At 42.1% G+C, this 24,612-nt stretch overlaps 1 protein-coding gene across 3 annotated transcripts; it reads left to right on the plus strand.

Moving 5' to 3' along the window:
* Nucleotides 1-1,961: 1,961 nt before the first annotated feature.
* On the plus strand, nucleotides 1,962-24,121 carry OCEL1 (occludin/ELL domain containing 1). 3 transcript variants are annotated; one of them, XM_075281362.1, is made up of 6 exons: nucleotides 1,962-2,034; nucleotides 5,876-7,065; nucleotides 11,091-11,269; nucleotides 11,996-12,167; nucleotides 15,528-15,578; nucleotides 23,928-24,121. In XM_075281362.1, the coding sequence occupies exons 2-6, from the start codon at nucleotides 6,022-6,024 to the stop codon at nucleotides 24,039-24,041; spliced, it is 1,560 nt and encodes a 519-aa protein (XP_075137463.1). In that variant the 5' UTR covers nucleotides 1,962-2,034; nucleotides 5,876-6,021; the 3' UTR covers nucleotides 24,042-24,121. The 3 variants fall into 3 exon arrangements, with proteins under 3 accessions (XP_075137463.1, XP_075137473.1, XP_075137482.1); XM_075281372.1 differs by having other exon boundaries at nucleotides 5,876-6,480; XM_075281381.1 differs by having other exon boundaries at nucleotides 5,876-6,456.
* Nucleotides 24,122-24,612: the final 491 nt, after the last annotated feature.

Genomic DNA, 24,612 nt, shown 5'->3' on the forward strand with positions numbered 1-24,612 from the left:
AAGGACAAAATTTTTTCAAAAAAGTTTTCAACTAATTCAATTTTGTGGAGAGGCTATCGTGGCATGAAATGGGATCAAGTCCTTCCTGAAGTGGTGTCGGTCAGTAGGTCTGTACATACCCGTCATCATTCTGATCCATGCAGGCGGGAATGATTTATGCTCCGTGCATATGGTCTTACTTGCGGTCATGAGATCCGATCTGGATAGAATCCCTGACTTTTTTCATTCTTCGGTCATCGTCTGGTCTGAAATAGTTCCTAGATTGGTCTGGCGTGGAGCTAGAAATGCCGAGGCCATCAAAAGAGTCAGACGGTCAGTGAATGCCAGAATGGCAAGATTTGTTAGGGCTAAAGGAGGTGTGGTAATTAGACACAGACACTTGGAGGGTGAGAATATGGATTTTATGCGTTCTGTTGGTATGCATTTGAATGAATTGGGTAATGATATTTTTCTTGATGGCCTCCAGGGTGGAATCGAGCAGGCATTGTTTATTTTGGGTGGGGGTTGGGGCCTGGTGTAAGGTCTCACACCGGTCCCTCCATGGCAGTGGTTCAGAGAAAATGAAGGGGGCGGACCGGAAGCCGGACAGGCCCTCTGGTTATCCAGGGCGGGGCTTACTCCTCCAGTCAAATGTTATTTGCATTATGCAAATCAGTTAATTAAAGATAAGGTTTATGACGTTTACATTACGTATTTGGTTAATAAAAGCTGTGGCCGAACTACCGCCCATCAAAAGTTGAATCTGTCTCTGTCTTTATTTAAAGTGGTATTATCGAAGAAGTTTATTGGAAAATGGGAAATGTTTTAATGACAGCTACACCACAGCACTGTGTGTGTAGCTGTTATTTGTGCTCATTCGACTCGGTATTCCACAGATGTGTGGTCCGGGGCGGATCTGGAGTAGGCCTAAGCACAGGTGTAGATCCCAGGCTCCTTACTGACCCATAAAATGCTGCAGAGCCTGCAGTTCATGGCAGTTCCATGAGGTGGTATGGTTCTGTCCTGTAACCCTGACTCCGGTGAGATAATATTATGCCCGTTGGGTTCTGTTTAGCTAGTGGCTCAGACGAGCAGGTTTATATTTTGTTTTTGCCTGAAGTTAAGGCTGTATTTTGTTTTTGTTTTTGTGCCTGAAGTGAAGGTTTATTTACTTTCCTGTTTTTTTTTCTAAATAAACCAGTTTGCTGCACACTTTGTGTCCCTACCTTGACTAGTCACAATAAAGTTCACAGCCAGTACTCCCAAGATTAGCGTGCACGGGTAAAATCTGCCGGGTGCAGACAGATAAACATGTACGCAAGAGAAAAAGGTATACCCAGCACATCCTGTATTATTGATAAAACGTAGCTTTTAATAGCAAAAATAAATGTCCATAAAAACTCTGAACAGTAAGACATCGAGCATATTCAACAAAAAAAGGGTTTCACAAGGACATACCACACCGACGATACCAACACATCAACGACTGACGCGTTTTGGGGCTGCGCCCCTTACTCATACACATCCTTTTGTTTAGTCCGGTAGACTTTAATGTTAAAAAATAACGGACACTTAACATCCAAAATGAAACCGTTATTTTTCATGGACACAAAAGTCCTGCACGCAGGTTTTTTGTCTGCGAAAAATAACACACATAATGTAAACAGCATTAACGGACACCAAATAAAATCCCATTGAAATCAATGGAATTTTTTACGTATTTGCGATGGTTCTGCTAGTGTCTGTTGCTAAAATCTTTTAACAGACAAAAGCAACAGACACTACTGATGGTCACAAGCGGTAGTGTGAATAACCCCTAATAATGACATAATCCTTGGAGAGCCTACAACTTTAAAAGAACTTGCTGCTCCCTGTGCTATAGTTAATGGATAACTAGATGTTACATAGTGCATGAAGATAACAGTACAAAAGACTGTGACTCCCTTCTCTCAAAATATGAGTGGAGAGTTTCACCGGGAAGTGAAAATGTATGCTATGTGGTGATAAACCCCAATCCTGAAACAAGAAATGGGCCTAAGAAATATATTGAGTCAGGTAAGAGTGTAATGGAGGGATATTTATATCTATTCTTAAGAGACAACCTAGAAAATCAGGTTATGAGGTCGCACAGTCTGTTCAGTGCCTTAGTTGTACATTGTCTTTATATTATGAGATTAGATTGAAAATGTATTGTTGATTACTGCGGTATGAGAAAGGTTCACTAAGTTGTTCTAAATTTTTTTTTTGTTTATCCTTGCCACCTGAACTTTTATCTGCCGTGTAACACAGTTCACAGTCAGTACGTACAATAGCATTACAAAGCAGGTAATAAGTGCAGATGTCTTGTGTATGATATGTTTCTATGGGTGTATGTCATGCAGACTTCTCTGGGTTTTCTTATGTGATAAAATGAAAATATAATGGATTTTTCTGTCCCAAAACCTAAAAGTATCAAATTATTCCAGTTTTTTTTTGCCATAAAATAGTCACAAATTCTTGCACCATGACCTGCACCATACTTATAAACAAAAGCTGAGCTGCAGTAACTTTACACAACCACTATACAATGTACTGATCCATACACTGTATAGTACTGGGCCCAGCAGCAGTGCTGAGCAGCTGATCTGTACAGGGACTAGGATTCAGCCCCCAGCAAGCAAATATTGATTACCTATTCTGAGGATAGCTCATCAAATAAATAACTGAAAGAAAAACCTTTAGCCCCTTCCCCTGGTGACATTTTTTGATTTTCATTTTTGATTCCTGCCTTTCAAACGCCATAATTTTTTAGATTTTTCTGTTCTCAGAGCCATATCAGGACTCATTGTTTGTGGGACAAATTGTTCTTCATAATGGTACCATTTATTATTCTGTATAATGTACTGGAACGCTGTAAAAAAAAAATCTGAATTTGGGGAAATTGGAAAAAAAGTACATTTTTTTCAACTTTCTTACAGGCTTAATTTTTACATCATTCTTTTTGCGACCAAAGTGACATGTCACCTGTATTCTACTTTTCGGTACGAATTCAGGGACACCAAATTTATTTAGTTTTATTTACATATTTTATTAACCCCTTAACAAAAATCCAAAACTTTGCAAAGAAATTTTTTTTTTTTTTTAAGTTTCTGACATTTTATATTTCTGTGTATGGGGATGGGTAGAGCATATTTTTTTGCAGGGGCAGGTGTGCTTTTTATTTATACCATTTTCTTTGATCACTGTTTCTTAAAAGTGAAAAACGGCGGTTTGGCACTTTTGATTTTTTTTCTCCACTATGGCATTACCCGTACGGGAAAAATATTTTTATATGTTTGTAGATCAGAGTTTTTTTGACAAAGGGATACCTATGGTGTATGTGTTTCACAGTATTTAAGTACTTTTATATGTGTTCTAGAATTAAATTTCTAATTTTTTTTATTTATTAGATATTTTTTTTAAACTTTTTTTTAAATTTCATTTATTGCATTTATTAGACCCCCTATGGGTCTTAAACTACAGGGGGTCTGATCAATAATGCATTGCATTATAATACATTGCAAAATATTGGCATTTGTATGGCAGACTGCAAAAAGCCATAATTTTACTGGTAAAAGCAAATTTTTGCCACAGACTTGATGGGTAAGCAAAACACAGCAGAAGCATAGATTATGATGTTAATCTGCTTTCCCTTAGTCCCAACAGCAGCATAATACTGGGGCCTGCAATACTGGAGTATTTCTGCTTTTTCCTTGTGCTGCTGTTGGGACTAAAGAAAAACAGATTAAAATCATAATCTGCACTTCCCTTTCTCCTCACTAGCAGCACAATACTGGGGATCTAGCAAGACAATCCCCAGCCTGCAAACCTAAGCAGGCTGACAAGGCTGCAACTTGAACCTTCACAGTGGAAGGCCTTTGTCCAAACCATCCTGAAGGACTTCCAGGATGACTGGAATGGAAGGATAAGAGCTCTCATTTCCTTTGTTTGATGCCCAAGACATGAAGATGTTATGAATCTAGGCACAGTTCTTATTCATGGACTCTGCTCTAATGAGAGAGAGAGAGAGAGAGAGAGAGAGAGAGAGAGAGAAAGAGAGAGAGAGAGAGTAGGGATTCTACCACTAAAACACATTTTTTTCTAGTTAACATGTCGTTAGTGCCCGCACTATGGCTGGGACCGCAATCTTCGCCGAACAGAGCGTACTGCGCAGGCGTCCGACAGACGCTGAAGAAGCAAGGGGAGGACACCGAAGACCAGAGAGGCGGCGCTGCGGTCGGTTTTCGAGCTGCAATGGGGACGCCCCCATCGCTGCTCCAGCAGTGATGCCACTAAATTGATTTATATTCAGTGACCCTCTGATATGTATGGCAGAAAAATAGGTTTAGGGCAGTGGTGCCCAATACGTCGATCGCGATCTACCGGTCGATTGCAAAGGATGTATGGATTGATAGCGTGACATTTTTTATTTATTTATTTTTTACTTTTTTTTTGTTTGAACCAGCGCAGGAAAGCTGCCGCTCTCCTTGTGCTGGTTCAGACATCTATGTTTCAGTGTAGGCGGCGTTATGACGCCGCCTACGGTAATACGCAGATGTCTGCCAGGAGAAAAGGATGCGGCGGCGGCAGCGGGAGCAGCAGCAGCAGCATCGAGGTCGGTAAGTCTGAGAACTTTATGTTTGTTTGTTTTATAATAGGCTGCTACCTGCTGGAGTATTCCCAGCAGGTAGCGGCCTATTTACCAACCTCCCCGGACCTGTTCACTGCCGCCTCTGTTTCCCCTTGTACTATAGACCGCGGTGGGCGGTAGTGAATAGGCCCAAGCCAGGCCGTGATCCCACTACCGCTATTATTATATTCGGGGGGTATTATTATATTGGCCAGTCTACAGGATTCAGCCAATCAACGCTGGTTCTGCCTGAGGAGGCGGAGTCTAAAATTGGGCCAGAATGGAAACTGCTGTGGACGGCTCTTAGACTCCGCCTCTCAGGCAGAACCAGCGTTGATTGGCCGAATCCCGTAGACTGGCCAATGCATTCCTATGCGAAAAAGTCAGCTCCGGCATATCGCAAGCTGACAGGGAATCCTGACATAATAAAGGTACTTGATGCCCCCAGACATGCTTCTCCTGCTGTCCCACTTGCTTTCCAGGATGTTGGCACAGGCTTTGTCTGTTTGTTGGCACAGACGTCTGGGACATTATCATACAGGCCCAAAGCCTGTGCTAGCAGTAACAGGCTGTTACTACTAGCACAGGCTTCGGGCCTGTATGGTACTGCTAGAGCAGGCTTTGGACCTATACGGTAATGTCCCAGATCACATGACATCTGAAAACACCCCCAAGTATAATAATAGTGGTACTGAGATCGCGGCCTGGGCACGGGCCTGCTCACTGCTGCCTTCCGCAGCCTATCGCAGAAGGGGAAGCAGGGGCAGCAGTGAGCAGGCTCGGGGAGGTAGGTAAATAGGCCGCTAACTGCTGTGGATTCTCCAGCAGGTAGCAGCCTATTATAAAACAAAAAAAGTTACATACTGACCTCGCCGCTGCTCCTGCTTCTGCCGCCTCTTCAATTCCCTGGCAATAAGACGTCTGCATCTCAGCGCTGAGACGCAGAGGTCTAAACCAGTGCAGGAGAGGGCAGCTCAGGTTGTTTTTAGAGCACCCTCTCTCCTTTGCTAGTTTAGCAAAAAAAAAAAAGCTGATTGCCATGGCTGCCACCCCTTCCGGAGTGCTGCCTGAGTCCACTGCCTCACCTCGCCTCATTAGAGGTACGGCCCTGGGATTAGGGTGTGGGACTCCCACAAATCTGACATTGATGACTTATCCTAAATTTATAAACCCTTTTAGTCTGTAAATATGTCAATACATTCAAAAGACAAAAATGCATGATAATATTTACTTCTTTTCTTTTTTCAGATTTTTTTTCTGTGTGAAGAAAACTTACATATACCACGTGGTTCATAAACTAGAGCACATTGTCCTTCGAGACATAAGAAAAAAACTGATGCCTACAGATATATTTTCAGCAGCATTTTACATGAAGTCACATTGATAGAAGTGCAATGTCTTCCTTCTCTTTACTACCTGATAAGAATAGAAGCCGAAAACCATTGGTGTGGCAGACAGAGACTCCAAAGTGGGGAGATGCTCCAAGTTTCTCATTCGATTATTATGATCATGGTGCGCGCAAAGACCTTGAAAGCTCATCTGATCTCCATGATGTTGAGGTTAAGGGAAAAAATGGATTAAAGCCTGTTCGACGTTTCATTCCTGACTCCTGGAAAAGATTCTTCAGGAAAAGCAAGACAGAAGAGGAATGTTACACTTTAGACGATGTCCATAATTTACCATCAATTTCATCACTTGGGGATGTTAGCAAAGAATCTAGTCTTGTTAACAAGAGTCGGGATTATAGAGAAACATCTTCAATTAACACTGACACTGTTAGTGATATAAAGCAAAAGAAAACTCCAAATTCTATTGAAAGGAAGAGTCAGGTGTGCACCATTTATGGAGAAAAGGTAGAAGCATTCAATTTAAAATATTCCTACATGAAGTCCTGGCCTGGATTGCTCAGAATCATGGCTGGAGTACAGTTGATTTTTGGTGGCATGGTGTTTGCCTGTACCTGTGCCTATTTACAGAAGGATTACCAGTGGTATAATCTTTTTGGCACTGAACTTCAAAGAACATTGCCAGGTGGCTATAGCTATTATGGTCCAATGACTCCATTTGTGATGCTTGTTGCCAGTCTGGTTTGGTTTGTCACTTTGATCCTATTGGGGTTGGGGCTGACTTTATATTATCGGACCATTCTCCTTGACTCCCACTGGTGGCCTCTCACGGAGTTCGCCATCAACATTTTTATGTGTCTGTTATACATGGCAGCAGGCATTGCTTATGTCAATGACATAAACCGTGGTGGTCTTTGCTACTCTATTTTTGCTGTAAACCCACTAATCGTGGCATTCTGTAGAGTGGAAGGAGGTCAGGTGGCAGCCATAGCATTTCTCTTCTTCAACATGTTCTTGTACTTGGCTACTTCTTTGGTTTGTCTAAAAATGTGGAGGCATGAAGAAAGGCGCAGGCAGGCTGCGAACATTCAGGTGAGGGGGTTTCAAGTCATGAAATCTCACTCATTCTTCTCTGTTGTAGCACCAACTCCATTTGATTTTATATGTCTTCTTTTACTTTCACTCACTATTTCTACTTTAATTACATATGCATTTCTAACTCTTCTTTTTCTTCTCATCTCCCTGTCCCATCACTTTATTTATTGTGTCTTCATAAATCATTTATTATACAATTGATAACCACTTAAAATGTTCTACTCTTTGCAGTATTTTAGTTTCAGTCATATCTGTTTATACTACAGTGTCCGTAAGTAGTCTCCATTTTTTTTCCAACAATGCAGCATGTACAGCAATAATAAATCTGTAATAAAGCTGTGACGTTCCTTTCCTCAAGGAAACCCAGCAAGCCATGCCCTGAAGTTTTTCCATAAAGAAAATATTTCTCAAGGCTGACCCCTGGTTCACATTAGCGTATGTATTCCGTGCGGTTAGAGTCCACATGGCGTCCACCCGGACGGAATTGCAATTGCAAGCGCTGTGCTGTAAAAGCACACGGATCCCATAGACTATAATGGGATCTGCGTGCTTACCGCGCGCTGCCTGCACGAATGAGAACAGAAAGCCTAGTTTAAATTGAGAGCAACTCTTACCAAGGGAAGATATAATGTGAAGCTCTCAGCATTGTTCTGCTGGAAGGCAATGGGTCCTGGCATTCATGTAGACATTATACAGACCAAGTAGAGACTTTCAGTACATTTTAAAGGGAGTCTATAATTGGGAAAAGTGCTTTTGAGCTAAACACATCTGAATAGCATTTAAAAAGGCTATTCTACTGCTACCTTTACTTTTTTAGGTCTCCCCGCTGTTTCTTTATAAACTACTTTATTTCTTTATGCAAATTAGCCCCAAGGAGCACCCTGGGTATTCCCCAGGGAATCCAAGCACCCACCCGCATCATACTTTTATTCCCATCTCTACTCCTCCTTCCTGGATATTGTGCTGTGCTCTTGCCTCAGATTGCACTGTTCAAGTTCAAATCTCGGACTCTGCATGTAGCCATTTTGATGTAGTCAACTACTGAACTGAGCATACTGTTGTGTAGATTACTACAACAAAATGGCCGCAAGGACATGCACAGTACTGCGCATGCCTGAGATTTGAACTCAAACAGCGTGATCTGAGGCAAGAGCACAGCACAATATCCAGGAAGGAGAAGGAGAGATGGAGCACAAGCACTGGAGGGGCGTGAATAAAGGTATGACCATTGGCGTAACTAGGAATGGCGGGGCCCCGTGGAGAACTTTTGACATGCCGCCCCCCCAACCGACACCGACGCCGAAGACCTCGACCGACCCCCTCCTCCGCACTCTATTATGTCCCTTAGTAAGCCCTGCACACAGTATTATGTCCATTAGTGGACCCTGTACACAGTATTATCCCCAATAGTGGCCCCTGCACACAGTATTATGCCCCATGGTGTCCCCTGCACACAGTATTATCCCCAATAGTGTCCCCTGCACACAGTATGATCCCCCATAGTGTCCCCTGCACACAGCATTATCCCCCATAGTGGCCCCTGCACACAGTATTATGCCCCATAGTGGCCCCTGCACACAGTATTATCCCCATAGTGGCCCCTGCAAACAGTATTATGTCCCTTAGTAAGCCCTGCACACAGTATTATCCCCCACAGTGGCCCCTGCACACAGTATTATGCCCCATAGTGGCCCCTGCACACAGTATTATGCCCCATAGTGTCCCCTGCACACAGTATTATGTCCCATAGTGGCCCTGCACACAGTATTATCCCCCATAGTTGCCCCTGCACACAGTATTATGCCCTATAGTGTCCCCTGCACACTGTATTATCCCCCATAGTGGCTCCTGCACACAGTATTATCCCCCATAGTGTCCCCTGCACACAGTATTATGCCCCATAGTGGCCCCTGCACACAGTATTATCCCCCATAGTGGCCCCTGCACACAGTATTATCCCCCATAGTGGCCCCTGCACACAGTATTATACCCCATACTGGCCCCTGCACACAGTATTATCACCCATAGCGGCCCCTGCACACAGTATTATCCCCAATAGTGTCCCCTGCACACAGTATTATCCCCCATAGTGGCCCCTCACACAGTATTATGTCCCACTGTGGACACCCATAAACAATTATTATACTCTGGGGTCTTTCAGACCCCAGAGTATAATAATCGGAGACCCGGGGGAATAAAAACATTAAAAAAAAACAGTTGCTTACCTGTTCCCCAGACTCCTACGCTGTCACCCGCCGCTCTCGTCCTTCTTTAATGACGTCGGACATCACATGACCCAGGAAGCAGGCCGGGTTCATGTGATGTCAGAGACATCAGACAAGTATGAAGGAGGCCTGGCAGGATCGTGGAGAGGTAAGTAGCAGTATTTTTTACGTTCCCTTACCTCTCCCGGTCCGCCAATCATTATACTCGGGGGTCTGCAAAGACCCCCGAGTATAATGATAGTATTTGTGGGGCCCGCGGTGTCACTTGCCGATCCTGGCCCAGCCAGGATCGGCAAGTAAATAGGGCCCGTAACAGACTATTAAAAAAAAGAAAACGCAGCGGTAGCAGCTGTCACCGGGCCCCCTAATGGCCCGGGCCCTGTGGCAGCTGCCTCTGCTGCTTCTACGGTAGTTACACCCCTGGGTATGATGAGGGGGGTGCTCGGAGGGCCTGAGGAACTCCCAGGGTGCTCCATGGGGTTAATTTACATAAAGAAATAAAGCGGTTTATAAAGAAACAGCAGGGAAAAAGTGAAGGTAGTAGTAGAATAGCCTTTTTAAAGGCTATTCAGACATGTGTTTAGCTCAAAAGCACTTTTTCCAATGATAGACTCCCTTTAAAAGCCAATAGCTATGACCATGAATGCAGTAACTTTTTATACTCTAAAACCCAGTCATGATATCCTTGTTGTGGCAGGGTTATCTTCTCATACATGCAGTCTCCCTGCCTGATAATATGTCTACAATAAGAAAATCATGACTGGGTTTCTAATAAGAGAAGAAAAACAATAATATTTCATATTTTTTTTATATATACCCTGTTTCCCCGAAAATAAGACATGTACTTATAATTAATTAGCTAACGAAATATATGACCTTTCTTATTTTCGGGGGATGTTTTATGCAGCGGCTGGAGCGGGGAACAATCAGCAAATGAAGCGGGGAACAATTAGCGGAGTGCCGGCATGACTGCCGGTTGTATGTGATCCAGAAGGTGAAGGGGGGGGTGTCTTATTTTCGGGGAAACAGGGTATATATAGTGAGGGTGTAAACCTAGAGGGCGCTGTAGAGCAACCAAAAACAGTGTTAAAAAGGACCCTGACCACATCCATACCTGGGAAAGGGTCTCAAATCTAGAGGGAGTGCACACAGCAGGAGAGTGCTGCTGGTGACCTGCAGGAGCAGGTGGACTGGACCAGTTGGAGACAGACAGGAGGTCTGTCCCAAGAGAACTGGAATCCAAAAGGAGCGAACTTCAGAGAGTGAGTGCTGCTGGTGCCCTACAGGAGCAGGTGCACTGTGGACCAGTTAGAGACAGACAGGCGGTCTGTCCCATGAGAAGTGGAATCCAGAAGGGCCTTGATTAAGCTCAGCGCAAGCCAGACTGCTGAGAAGAAACCTCAGAAAAGTATCTTGCCCTTGGTAGATTAGACAGGGTTCAAGAAGTGAGGTATTGCCCTGTGTGTGGGCTAGGCTGTCTGTTATTTTTTTGTTCTGTTATAAGCTGAATAAAGCCACTTACCGGTATTTTGGATCGCACAACTTGATCTGCTGTTTATTTGGCATCCAGCGCCACCAACACCTCTGTAAATCCAGGAAAACCGCTACCTTTGATGCTAAATTACCCCCAATTGTCACTATACATATATATATATATATATATATATATATATACACACACATATATATATAAACCAGTGAAATACATTGCATTTATTAACTTCATATACCATGCAACCATTTTTTGGCTTTACTGTATCTTATAATTATTATTTATTTTTTTTACCATCTACACAGAGAGCAACCAAACCAAAAAGGATAGTTTTTCAAGATGAAGTTCAGGAATTAGGAAATGTCAAAGGCAAAGTCATGAAGACCATCCATTTCTCAGACAAAGGAAGTGACACTGGAGCTTTAAGTCGTTCTATACCCACTGGGTACCGGCCAAAACCTTACACGGTACCAGATTATGTTGTGTAAGTATCTTAGGGGCCATTCACACAGAGTTTCTGTGCGCGAATTCTGATGTGGAAAAAGGAACCCATTGAAGCAAATTCCGCGCCAGAACCCGTGCACGGAAACTCTGTGTGAATGGACCCTAAATCCATTAAACAAGACTGCTTAAAATTGTATTTGCAAAATTTATTTACCACACATAGGCAGACATTTATTCATTGCATTGGATAATAAAGTGACTGCTGGATAAGGCAGGGAGGCCAAGCTCTGTTTAGGGCTAAAAGGGCCATAAAGGCAAAACACATTGCGGTTTATCCCACAGAGGTTTTAACAAAAAAAAAAAATCACAGAGTTTTCCTCTGCAGACTTTCCGTTTCCACTATACCTATATGGAAACTTCCATTGTTTCTGTAGGTGTAATTGATATGCTGCAATTTGCAAAAACAAGCGTGATTTTCAAATTGCAGCATTTTCACTGCAGATTATTTTCTGCAATGTGTGGTTAAAATTTGCCAAAACCCAATCCACTTTACAGGGGCTGTAAAACACTGCTGCAAAATCGAGGCATGGGGCCCTGGCCTCAATGACTTTTCAAAGTCTACTTGTCAATGTTCTTTATAATAATGGCCCTTTGAAGTTCTTTCCTCGCCATGTTTTTATTTACCAAATATACCAACACCTTCACTTATAAATTCTTTCTACTATGTGACCTGGGATAATCCAGTATGATATTCTCTGTTTTGCAGAAAGTATCCAGAGATCAAGAGTGCAGAGGAAAGAGAGAATTATAAAGCTGTATTTAATGACCAATACACTGAATATAAAGAACTGTATTCAGAAGTTAGACTTGCCTTACAGAAGTTTAAAGAACTGGATACCATGATGCAAAAACTAACTAGTGGACCTCAAAGTCAGAAGGTGAGTCCAGAAGTAAATCTACTTCTTATCATATAATTCACAATAAAATGTGTTTACCTCGTCTATATTCAGTTGAAAAAGTAATCTAACAAAAGGGCTCTTCCATGTAACAGTGTTATGGATCTCCGTGGTATGGATTTGTAATATGGCTTCACTATGGACGTATGAGTTGTACAGTGATCAGTGGTGTAGTGACCAGATCCAGAGGGGTATGGGGTCCATGGACAGCTGGAGATGGTTGGGGCCACAGACCACCATGAGGAACCAGGCTATATATATTATTAATTGAAAGGCACCTGGCCCAGGAAAGAGGACTAAAAATAAGAAATACTTATATTCACCTCTTCTATGCTTCCAACACATACTGACCCCGACACTGTACCTTGCACAAAAATAGTGATGCAAAACCATAATATGCATATAGTGTTACCATTCTGTACATCTAAATAATACACCATAACTCCTACACAGCGACATAACTATAGGGAATGCAGAAGTGACAATTGCTACTAGGCCCTGAACCCTGAGGGAGCCCCAAAGATCCCTCTACCACTATTCTAAATGGCACAAGGTAGGTAGGGGCCCCATAAAAGATTTTGCATTGAGGCCCATGAGCTTGAAGTTACGCGCTTGTTCCCCCATAAATATTGTTGGTATAAAGTATATACATATACACCACTAAAACTGCCGCCAGGATAATTTGCAATTAAAAGATGAGTGCTGAGTATATGGTGATAAAGAATTCTAACCTGTAGGGACAGTAGTAGTAGTGGTAGTAGTAGTAAAGTTCATGAGTTTTTACTAAAAAATTTAAAATTTTCACATGCTGTGTTAAAATTCATGCACAAATTGACCTCTGGTGTGGGTGTTAAATCGGCATGATGTCAAATTTTGGTAGAGACTGCAATACATAGGGTGAAATCCATGGCAAATTGGCAGCAAAATCCGTAGTCATTCTGCATGTAACATATGCTGATCTTTCCACAGATTAGTTAAAGAGAGTCTGTCAGCAGGAAAATCAGTATCATACTAATGACAGTACCATGTAGGGAGGTTTCTACACTTTCCAAAAATGCATTTCTTATTTTTCATTGCAGCTAAATTTTTGTTAAAATCACTGTTTTATTCTTATGCAAATTAGACAAAAAGGGCTTTAGGGGTGTTTCTTCTCATGCTGGGGCTTTGCTCTCCACTTTTGTTAACTTCCCTTAACTGTAGACAAAGTGTGACAACGCACAAGATGTCACTTGAGCAAGTCCCAATGAGAGAAAAAATACCCCTAAAGCCCTTTTCAGCTAATTTAAATTAGAGTAAAAACCTGATTTTCATGAAAATGGAGCTACAATGCAGAAGAAAAAAGCCATTTCTGGAACATGTAGAAGCTGCCCTACAAGCTATTGTAAATAGTCTGATACTGATTTTCCTGGTGACAGATCCCATTTAAGGATTTTGCTATGGATTTTCCACCAAATTCACAGTGGAAAATCTTCAGTGAGAAAATTGAATGTGTGAATGTACCACTACAGAGCAACAGTAACTAAACTAACAGCTTCTGACATGATTGTGCGTACATGAAAATTAGATTAAAAATCATTACATACATTGATATTAGGTATCGTACATACATGGGGGAGAAAAAAAAATCCAACGGCACTGGAATCAGTGGAGCAACAATATCGCAAATAGCTGGTAGAGGTGAAAGGTACTCTTTAACCCTTTCCCATCTGAGGCATTTTTAAATTTTTGTTTCAACTCTGATTGCAGGCATTTTCTCCACCGTAGAATGCAATGGAGACCTGGTGGTTCTTTAAAGACCCAGTATTTGCTGTAATAGTACGGTGGATGTCAGGAAGGGGTTAAAAGGAATCTTTTAGATCTAGAATGCCTTTCAAACTAATGATAGCGTTCTACTGTTCTGTGAAATGAACACCAGTGCTACATCCTCTTCATTTCTGCTTCCCAAATCAATAATAATGCTGTGTAGGGGGCTTTAATAGAAGACTACAAATTCACAAACCAATGCAGAGATAATAATCTTTTTATGAAGACGCAAATATGCCTGCAAGTGCATCGGAGGTGGGTCTGATGTGCCAACAGACAGTTCTGACACAGGCAGAGGCTGAAAATGTCATTTGCTGCTAAATGGACAATGAGAATTCTCTCTGCAACACTCAGGAAGGCCAGGGCTGGTATCACGGGTAATATATTTCAGGGGGTCCCTGGGTCCCAAATGTGCACAAAATCTCCTTTTTGATGTCCCCGATTACCCACCCCCACTCTGATATCTGACAGTGACAACAGACAACCAGGCTTCGGGGGTAATCGTTGCTCTTTTTACTAGCAGGACAAGGTAATACAAATGTACATTTGGAGTAATTCTTCACATACAATACAGCGATCTTTGTAGGTAGTATCCAATTAAGCAGGTGCTGGAGCTTGGAGCAGGAATGCTTTGGATAGATTAATTAATAGTTGCTTGAGTAGTAAACTTGTATATACTTGTAAAGACGGCCTGTATCCAGGGGGTTATTCCTCAACAACTGGGTACACGTATGTAGGGGAGCGACTAGAAGTGCCGGCAGCGAGCGATCCTCGATTTCTGCCAGGCTAGCTATGGGCTTCTTAAATATAGATTTGTCCCAAAGACTTACTTGGATAGAGAGATACGTGTAGACGTCCCAGATGTATGGATAGGCAGGTCCGTCAACTTTAGCGCTTGTAAGATTGGAGCTTCAGAGGAAAACACTCTCCGAGAAGGATCTTGAGAACAGAGGGAGAGACATCTCTGCTGGCAGGGCTGTGGGAGCTGGCGGCCATTTTTCAGCTCTCCATGTGCCCAGTCTGCTGCTGTTTCTCCACACCAAAAAAAGACAAAAAACCCAAAAAGTTCCCAACCCCCTCTCTAGAGAGGGCGGTCACTCAGCTCCGCCTCCAGGCCAGCCAAGCTCCCTTGAGTGGTCCTGGAGGTCACCTAATTATAATGGACACTCCCTTTACAGTGCCAGCTCAAATTACATTACAATAGTAAATATAGGCAGGTGTAGTACACAAAAACGTTGCACAAGATGGCGCATTAATAGACCCCCTGTGTGCTGGCTCTAGAAAAATAGAAATGAAGGAATGAAGGGGGAATAAACGCTTTACCTTATATGCAAATGTCCATATCATCTCGGTCTGCAAGGACTATAAAAGGGAATTGGGCTAGCAGTACCGGGACATTACATCTCTATATTGCTTTAACGTTTTGTGACCAAACACCACTTTTATTGGATTGGGAAACCTGTGACAGATACTATTTAACCTAGAATTACTGATGCTGAGGTCACAGGGCAATAATTCATCTATTCTTTATTCTTACAGGCATCAGATAGAATCAAAGCAATCACTGAAAAGTATGAAAAGAAAAAAAATGTAAGTATTTGAGGCTGTAGATATACCTGTAGTGTTCCTGGACATTGTAAAGGCTTTTGACACCATCCCTCATAGATGTTTAATGAGTAAAATCAGGTCCATCAGATTGGAAAATATTGTTTGTAACCAGATTGAAAGCTGGTTAAAGGTTCGTATGCAGAAAGTTGTGGTCAATGACTGCAACTCAGACTAGTCCACTGTTATAAGTGGTGTACCCCAGGGTTCAGTGCTGGGTCCTCTGTTATAAGTGGTGTACCCCAGGGTTCAGTGTTGGGTCCTCTGTTATAAGTGGTGTACCCCAGGGTTCAGTGCTGGGTCCTCTGTTATAAGTGGTGTACCCCAGGGTTCAGTGCTGGGTCCTCTGTTATAAGTGGTGTACCCCAGGGTTCAGTGCTGGGTCCTCTGTTATAAGTGGTATACCCAGGGTTCAGTGCTGGGTCCTCTGTTATAAGTGGTGTACCCCAAGGTTCAGTGCTGGGTCCTTTGTTATAAGTGGTGTACCCCAGGGTTCAGTGCTGGGTCCTCTGTTATAAGTGGTGTACCCCAGGGTTCAGTGCTGGGTCCTCTGTTATAAGTGGTGTACCCCAGGGTTCAGAGCTGAGTCTGCTGTTATGTAACTTATTTATTAATAATATAGAAGATGGAGTTAAAGGAGTTGGCCACTTTCAGACCAATATTGAGAGACAAATGTTATGGTTTGTACAATAGAAAGTTGTACAATTTTCCAATATACTTCCTGTATCAATTCCTCACAGTTTTCTAGATTTCGGCTTGCTGTCATTCATTCTGTTACTTCTAGAGGACGATGACCATGGTCATGTGATTTACAGTCCATGGTCATGTGATGAGTACACAGGTGCCGCTCGTTATAGTCACAGCCCAGTAATCAGACATCTGCCTGGTAATCAGCTGTGCACCTGTGTCCATCACATGACCATGGGCCGTAAATCACATGACCATGGTCAGAGTTTTATCCACTAGAAGTAACAGAATGAATGACAGCAAGCCGAGATCTAGAAAACAGTGAAGAATTGATACAGAAAGTATATTGGAAAATTGTATATCTTTATATTGTACAAACAATAACATTTGTCTCTTAACCACTTCAGTACCGGGCCAATTTCTGGTCCAGGACCAGACAAATTTTCGGTTTATTTTGTATGTGCAGTTTAGAGGGCTGTAACATTTTTTTTTATACGTCTCATTCAACTAATATGTTTTAATTTTTTTTTATATCCGGGAAAATATAAACAAAATAGGAGGGAAATTGTGTCTGGTTTTCATTTTTTTTTCTTCTTTTTTTTATTTAACACACAGTGTCACTAAAAAGCTTTATAAAATAGTTTTTCCTCTCCATTAAGGTAATTTTTATTTTATATGGTGACGTCGGGGGTGGAGCTATAACCTTTAATAACAGCATTTTATTGGTGCATTATTTTACTTATTATTTTACTTATTTTTTAATTATTTTATTTACATTTTTATTACTTTTTATTAATTTTTTTATATATTCTTTTTCAGATGGTGTCCCCATAAGGTCATAAGAGACCTTTGGGGACATCTGATCACTTTTTTCTTTGTTAGGGAGGCTGATTTCCACTGAAACTGGAACTGAGCGCTGTATACACAGTGATCGAGAAGGCAGGGACGGGAATAAACCTTCCCTGTCTTCTCTCTGGGAGCTCCGGCTGAAGTTACAGCCGGCTCCCAGCTTCAGCAATTGCACGATCTCGTGCAATAGCTGTGTTCTAACAGGACGTACCGGCAAGTCCTGTCAGAACAAGGCAACCACTTCCCGGACGTATATAGTCTATGGGCGGTCGGAAGTGGTTAATATTGGTCTGAAAGTGACCAACCCCTTTAAGAGCAGTGTCTCTATTTTTGCAGATGACACCAAGCTATGTAGTACAGTACAGTCTATAGAGGATGTAGGCAGGTTACAAGCAGACTTGGACAGACTGAGTGTTTGGGCATCCACATGGCAAATGAGGTTCAATGTGGATAAATGTAAAGTTAGCGCCTGAGTAAAAATAATCCACATGCAACATATAGGGGGAGTAAAGCTGGGAGAGGTGGAGAAGGACCTGGGTGTACTTGAAGATCATAGATTAGATTACAGCATGTAATGCCAATCGGCTGCTTCTAAAACCAGCAGGATATTGTCTTGTATCAAAAGAGGTATGGGTTCACGGGACAGGAATGTAATATTACCACCTTATATGTTATTTCTGTAGCCCCATCTGGATTATACAGCTCAGTTCTGAGCACCAGTTCATAGAAAGGATGTCCTAGGTTAAACGGAGAGCTGCCACAAAACTAACAAGAGACATGGAGGACCTCACTTATGAGGAAAAACTAAAGGAGATAAATCTGTTTAGTCTGGAGAAGAGGCGTTTAGGGGGAGACATTATAAATCTGTATAAATACAGTCCTATGAAAAAGTTTGGGCACCCCTATTAATCTTAATCATTTTTAGTTCTAAATATTTTGGTATTTGCAACAGCCATTTCAGTTTGATATATCTAATAACTGATGGACACAGTAATATTTCAGGATTGAAATGAGGTTTATTGTACTAACAGAAAATGTGCAATATGCATTAAACCAAAATTTGACCGGTGCAAAAGTATGGGCACCTCAACAGAAAAGTGACATTAATATTTAGTAGATCCTCCTTTTGCAAAGATAACAGCCTCTAGTCGCTTCCTGTAGCTTTTAATCAGTTCCTGGATCCTGGATAAAGGTATTTTGGACAAACAATTCAAGTTCAGTTAAGTTAGATGGTCGCCGAGCATGGACAGCCCGCTTCAAATCATCCCACAGATGTTCAATGATATTCAGGTCTGGGGACTGGGATGGCCATTCCAGAACATTGTAATTGTTCCTCTGCATGAATGCCTGAGGATTTGGAGCGGTGTTTTGGATCATTGTCTTGCTGAAATATCCATCCCCAGCGTAACTTCAACTTCGTCACTGATTCTTGAACATTATTCTCAAGAATCTGCTGATACTGAGTGGAATCCATGCGACTCTCAACTTTAACAAGATTCCCGATGCCGGCATTGGCCACACAGCCCCAAAGCATGATGGAACCTCCACCAAATTTTACAGTGGGTAGCATGTGTTTTTCTTGGAATGCTGTTTCTTTTTGGACGCCATGCATAACGCCTTATTTTATAACCAAACAACTCAATTTTTGTTTCCAAAATGAAGCTGGCTTGTCCAAATGTGCTTTCTCATACCTCAGGCAACTCTATTTGTGGCGTACGTGAGGAAACGGCTTCTTTCTCATCACTCTCCCATACAGCTTCTATTTGTGCAAAGTGCGCTGTATAGTTGACCGATGCACAGTGACACCATCTGCAGCAAGATGATGCTGCAGCTCTTTGGAGGTGGTCTGTGGATTGTCCTTGACTGTTCTCACCATTCTTCTTCTCTGCCTTTCTGATATTTTTCTTGGCCTGCCACTTCTGGGCTTAACAAGAACTGTCCCTGTGGTCTTCCATTTCCTTACTATGTTCCTCACAGTGGAAACTGACAGGTTAAATCTCTGAGACAACGTTTTGTATCCTTCCCCTGAACAACTATGTTGAACAATCTTTGTTTTCAGATCATTTGAGAGCGGGCTGTCCATGTTTGGCGACCATCAAACTTAACTGAACTTGAATTGTTTTGTAGAAAGAAATGGTCCAAAATACCTTCATCCAGGATCCAGGAACTGATTAAAAGCTACAGGAAGCGACTAGAGGCTGTTATCTTTGCAAAAGGAGGATCTACTAAATATTAATGTCACTTTTCTGTTGAGGTGCCCATATTTTTGCACCGGTCAAATTTTGGTTTAATGCATATTGCGCATTTTCTGTTAGTACAATAAACCTCATTTCAATCCTGAAATATTACTGTGTCCATCAGTTATTAGATATATCAAACTGAAATGGCTGTTGCAAACACCAAAATATTTAGAACTAAAAATGATTAAGATTAATAGGGGTGCCCAAACTTTTTCATAGGACTGTATATAACAGGCCCATACAAGAAATATGGAGAAAAGCAGTTCCATGTAAAATCCCCTCAAAAAAACAAAGGGACACTCTCTCCGTCTGGGAAAAAAAAGGTTTAATCTCAAGAGTGACAAGGCTTCTTCACTGTAAGGACTGTGAATCTGTGGAATAGCCTACCCCAGGAGCTGGTCATAGCAATCACATCTAACAGTTTAGTATTAGAAGCCTTTTTAGAGCAAAATAGTATTGATGGTTATGGAAATCAGGGGCGTAACTACCATAGAGGCAGCGGAGGCGGCTGCCACAGGGCCCGGGCCATTAGGGGCCCGGTGACAGCCTCTACCGCTGCGTTTTTTGTTTTTTTTTTAAATAGGCCGTTAGGGTCCCTATTCACTTGCTGATCCTGGCTGGGCCGGGATCGGCAAGTGACACCGTGGGCCCCACAAATACTATCATTATACTCGGGGGTCTTTGCAGACCCCCGAGTATAATGATCGGCGGATCGGGAGAGGTAAGGGAACATAACAAACAGTGTTACTTACCTCTCCACGATCCTGCCAGGCCTCCTTTCTGACGTCTTTGACGTCACATGAACCCGGCCTGCGTCCCGGGTCATGTGACGTCTGACGTCATTTCATAAGGACGCCAGCGGAGAAGATCACGTAGGAGTCGGAGACAGGTAAGAAACTGTAATTTTTTATGTTTTTATTCCACCCGGGTCTCCGATTACTATACTCTGGGGTCTGAAAAGACCCCAGAGTATAATAGTTGTTTATGGGTGGCCACTATGGGCTATAATACTGTGTGCAGGGGCCACTATGGGGGATAATACTGTGTGCAGGGGCCACTATGGGGGATAATACTGTGTGCAGGGGCCACTATGGGGGATAATACTGTGTGCAGGGGTCACTATGTGGGATAATACTGTGTGCAGGGGCCACTATGGGACATAATACTGTGTGCAGGGGCCACTATGGGCTATAATACTGTGTGCAGTGGCCACTATGGGGTATAATACTATGTGCAGGGGCCACTATGGGGGATAATACTGTGTGCAGGGGCCACTATGGGGGATAATACTGTGTGCAGGGGCCACTATGGGACATAATACTGTGTGCAGGGGCCACTATGGGACATAATACTGTGTGCAGGGGCCACTATGGGGGTAATACTATGTGCAGGGGCCAGTAAGGGACGTAATACTGTGTGCAGGAGCCACTATGGGACATAATACTGTGTGCTAAGGGACATAATAGAGTGCAGACGAGGGGGTCGGTCGAGGTCTTCTACGTCGGTTGGGGGGGGGGGGGGCCATGTCAAAATTTCCTTTCCTAGTTACGCCACTGATGGAAATGTATAGGATTTTATGATGTTTCCTACCCCCTGTTTGAACTTGATGGACACATGTCTTTTTTCAACCATACTAACTATGTAAAAAATAAAATTCAGTGCTAATAACTTTAGCAAGGACTGCAAAGAAAGGAAAATCAAAGGCATGTATTAAGGAAATGGTTAGATAATTCATTAATGAAGGAACCAGATTAGAACCAGAAAAAGGACTTCCGTTTCTATTCAAGGTTATAAAACACTTAAGACTAAGGCTATATTCACATCTACGCTGGAGTTTCCGTTGGAGACATTGTTTCAGTGTTTGCGTAACCACTTCCGGACCATCCATAGATTATTTATGTCCGGAAAGTGGTTGCCTTGTGCAACTACTTATATTGGGAGCCGGTTGTAACTTCAGCCGGAGGTTCCAGAGCGAAGTCACAGAAGGTCATCAATGAGCACTGTATACACAGCTATTCGCGTCGCCATGATGGGTCCGCCCTCTGACCCAGTAGTCACGTGATCCGCCGGGATCAACGTCTTACACGAGCTGCTGGGTCCTACAGGACCCAGATCAGATCTGTAAGTCTAAAGAATAGCTAAGTGTACCAGCCGCAGTTGCAGGGGAAATCAGCCTCCCTAACAAATTAAAAAGTGGTCTATTATGACCTTATGGGGACACAATCTGGAAAAAAAAAAACATAAAAAATATAAATAAAATAATTTAAAAAATCCTATTTTAGGCCAGGGCCCCACGGGACTTAAATACTGCGATTTTCCCACAGCGGAGGCGCTGCGGGAAAAATCGCGGCATTTTACAGTGCAAGCAAAGGGATGGGATTCATGCAAATCCCGTGCCCACTTTGCGAAAAAAAAACGCAGTGCGGACACGCTGCGATTTTCAAAGCCGTTGCGGCTTTGCAAATCGCAGCACGTCAATTATATCTACAGGAACGCCGTTGGCTTTCCCATAGATATAATTGTAACAGAAAGTCCGCAGAGGAAAACTCTGCAAACTTTCTGTTGAAAGCATTGCGGAAAGAACTGCAGTGCGTTCATGCCGTGGTTCATTCCGCTGTGCTTTAGCGCTGCGATTACGGCCCGTGGGGCCTTAGCCTTATAAAGTTTTTCAGTAGCACTTTGTTTTGTTAAGTTAAAAAAAATGAAAAGTGAAAAATTAAAACACATTCGAAAATAAAAACAACATAAAAATAAATCCCTATGTGTCCCCAAAAAAAGACGCAAAAATTAGTTGAATGAGACATACGAGAAAAATGTTACAGCCCTCATAACTTCACATACAAATTAAACCTAAAATGTGTCTGGTCCCGGACCACAAATTGACCCGGTACTGAAGTGGTTAAAATTGTTTCAGTTTAAAAATGGACACCTGATGGACCTTATTATATCCAATGGGTTATGCCAGGCTCTGTGTGTAAACACTATTTTAACGGTCTGCTTTTCCATTGCTCAGGTCCCTGACGGACCCTGACAATGGAGAGGCAATAGTAGTGGGAACCTAACAAAAACTGTTGCTATTACTACTTTCTACGTTTTCTAATTGTTAGAAGGGGTCTCCCTCTGCACAAACCCCCAGCATTCAGCTGGAATCTGTAGGGAAACTGGGCAAAAAGTGTTCAATTTCCCCGCAGCGCTGGCATAGGGAAAGCAAGGCATTACAAAATGCCCATTCATATGAATAAGTTGTCTGTATTATACTTGAGAGTCATCCAGAGTGATAGATGTTATTTGTTCTGTAACTCTCCTCCTCAATGGCTAATAAATGAGGATCCCTCTAAATACTGCAAAAAGGTATATGAAAGGAGGTTTTCTATATTCTCTTGATAGAACTGGCCTGCAATACAAGGCACATGGACAAAAGTGAGACTCTGTATAATCAGGGATATTTATGAAAAAAAATGAAAGAATTGTATCATTCTGAAAGCATGGTAAAAAAGCAGACATTTATTGTGAAGCTGCTGGGCCCCAATATTAAGTCTGTACATGGGCGCTCCCTACACCCCAACAACTGCAATTCCCCAATACAATTCCTGACAACACTGTGCTATGTTTTAAATTAAAACACAATGGGAAGTGCTCAAGACTTATGCGTCAATGTTAGAAAACACTAAGGCTAAAGCCCCACATTGCGGAAATGTAGCTTTTGTTGTTGCAGATTTTAGTGTGTTTCTTTGAGCCAAAGCCAGGAGTGGATTGAAGAGAAGGTAGAAGTAGAACTTCCTATATATTTCCCCTTCCTTTTCTAGTCACTCTTGATTTTGGCTCAAAACACAGCAGCAAAACCTGCAATAAAACACATTGCGTTTCCGCAATGTGAGGCCTAAACCTTAGAGTATGTTCACATGGCAGAATTTGCATTCCATGTGTGAATACTTCCGCATGGCTAGTCGCACCATTCTGCTCCGGATTAGGCCAGAAGAAGGGAGTCTCGCGCCACGGCTGCCGTGGCTGAGTCAGCCGTGGATTCCCCAGCAAGATAGGGCAGCTCGCTTCTTTTTTCCACTACTAGCTAGTGGAAAAAAGAAGCGAGCGGCTCCCATTGAAGGCAATGAGAGACATTTTTGGAGGCGGATTTTAAGGCGGATTCCACGTCAAAATCCACTCCAAAAAAACTCTGTGTGAACATACCCTTAAATGTATTATTTATTGTGCTAAAAGAATACTAATCCTCTATATAAGTAAGTATAATAAATAAATTAAAAATATTATTACAATTTCCTACATTATGTAGTTTAGGCTGCTAGATATATAGTGAACAAATTCAAATACATACAAGAAACTTTCCAGACACTTCTAGACTCATTATTGATGCTAGAATGATCTGAGGACTGAACTGTGAACTTTGTTGCAGTCAAACATTCCTAGGAATGTTTAGTCATCTGACTACAGAAGTAGCCACTGCCATTCCAAGGCTGGGACAGAAATGTATAGAAAGTGCAGAAAGCCATAAAGCTTTGTCATGTGTCTTAATGAGATAATCTTTATTTGTTTCCCTCAGGATCCTGCATTCACAGAAAAACAAGATCGCTGCATTTATTTAAAGGGGAAATTGACCCACATCAAGAAACAGATCCAAGCATACGATCAACATGAGGGATCTGTCTACTTCTGAACATAACAAAGAACATATACCATATCACATGTAGCAGAGACATATATTTGTTTTACACAATATATGACAATGGAAATCTAAAGTATGATAATTTCACAAATAAGTTATGATGTGTATATAAAGATTTCTATATATTAATGTATATGCGCAATTTTTTTCAGCAGGCCTGTAAAACAGCATTATGTAAAAAAAAAATTGGCTCGTAATATATTTACTTTATGTATCTCCTTAATGATTTACACATTTTAATTACTTTTACATCTCATAAAACTCTACACATGTCTTGATGGTTCATTTATTAACTGACTTAAAAGGAACTTTTTAGGTCAATTTGGGACACTAAGGATTTGTTCACATTATCATAATCAATGTCCGTTGCTGTCTTCCTTCATCATAGTATGACAGCAATGGACATTAACTGTTGCAGAGATTGGACACAAGAGAGCAATGGACGTTAAGGGTCGGTTCATAGTAGCGTATGTATTCCATCCAGTTAGAGTCCACATGGAGTCCCCCTGGACGGAATACAATTGCAATTTCAAGCGCTGTGCTGTAAAAGCACATGGACCCC

Source organism: Leptodactylus fuscus, chromosome 1 (genome assembly GCF_031893055.1).
Source record: "Leptodactylus fuscus isolate aLepFus1 chromosome 1, aLepFus1.hap2, whole genome shotgun sequence".
In the NCBI taxonomy this organism is placed as follows: domain Eukaryota; kingdom Metazoa; phylum Chordata; class Amphibia; order Anura; family Leptodactylidae; genus Leptodactylus; species Leptodactylus fuscus.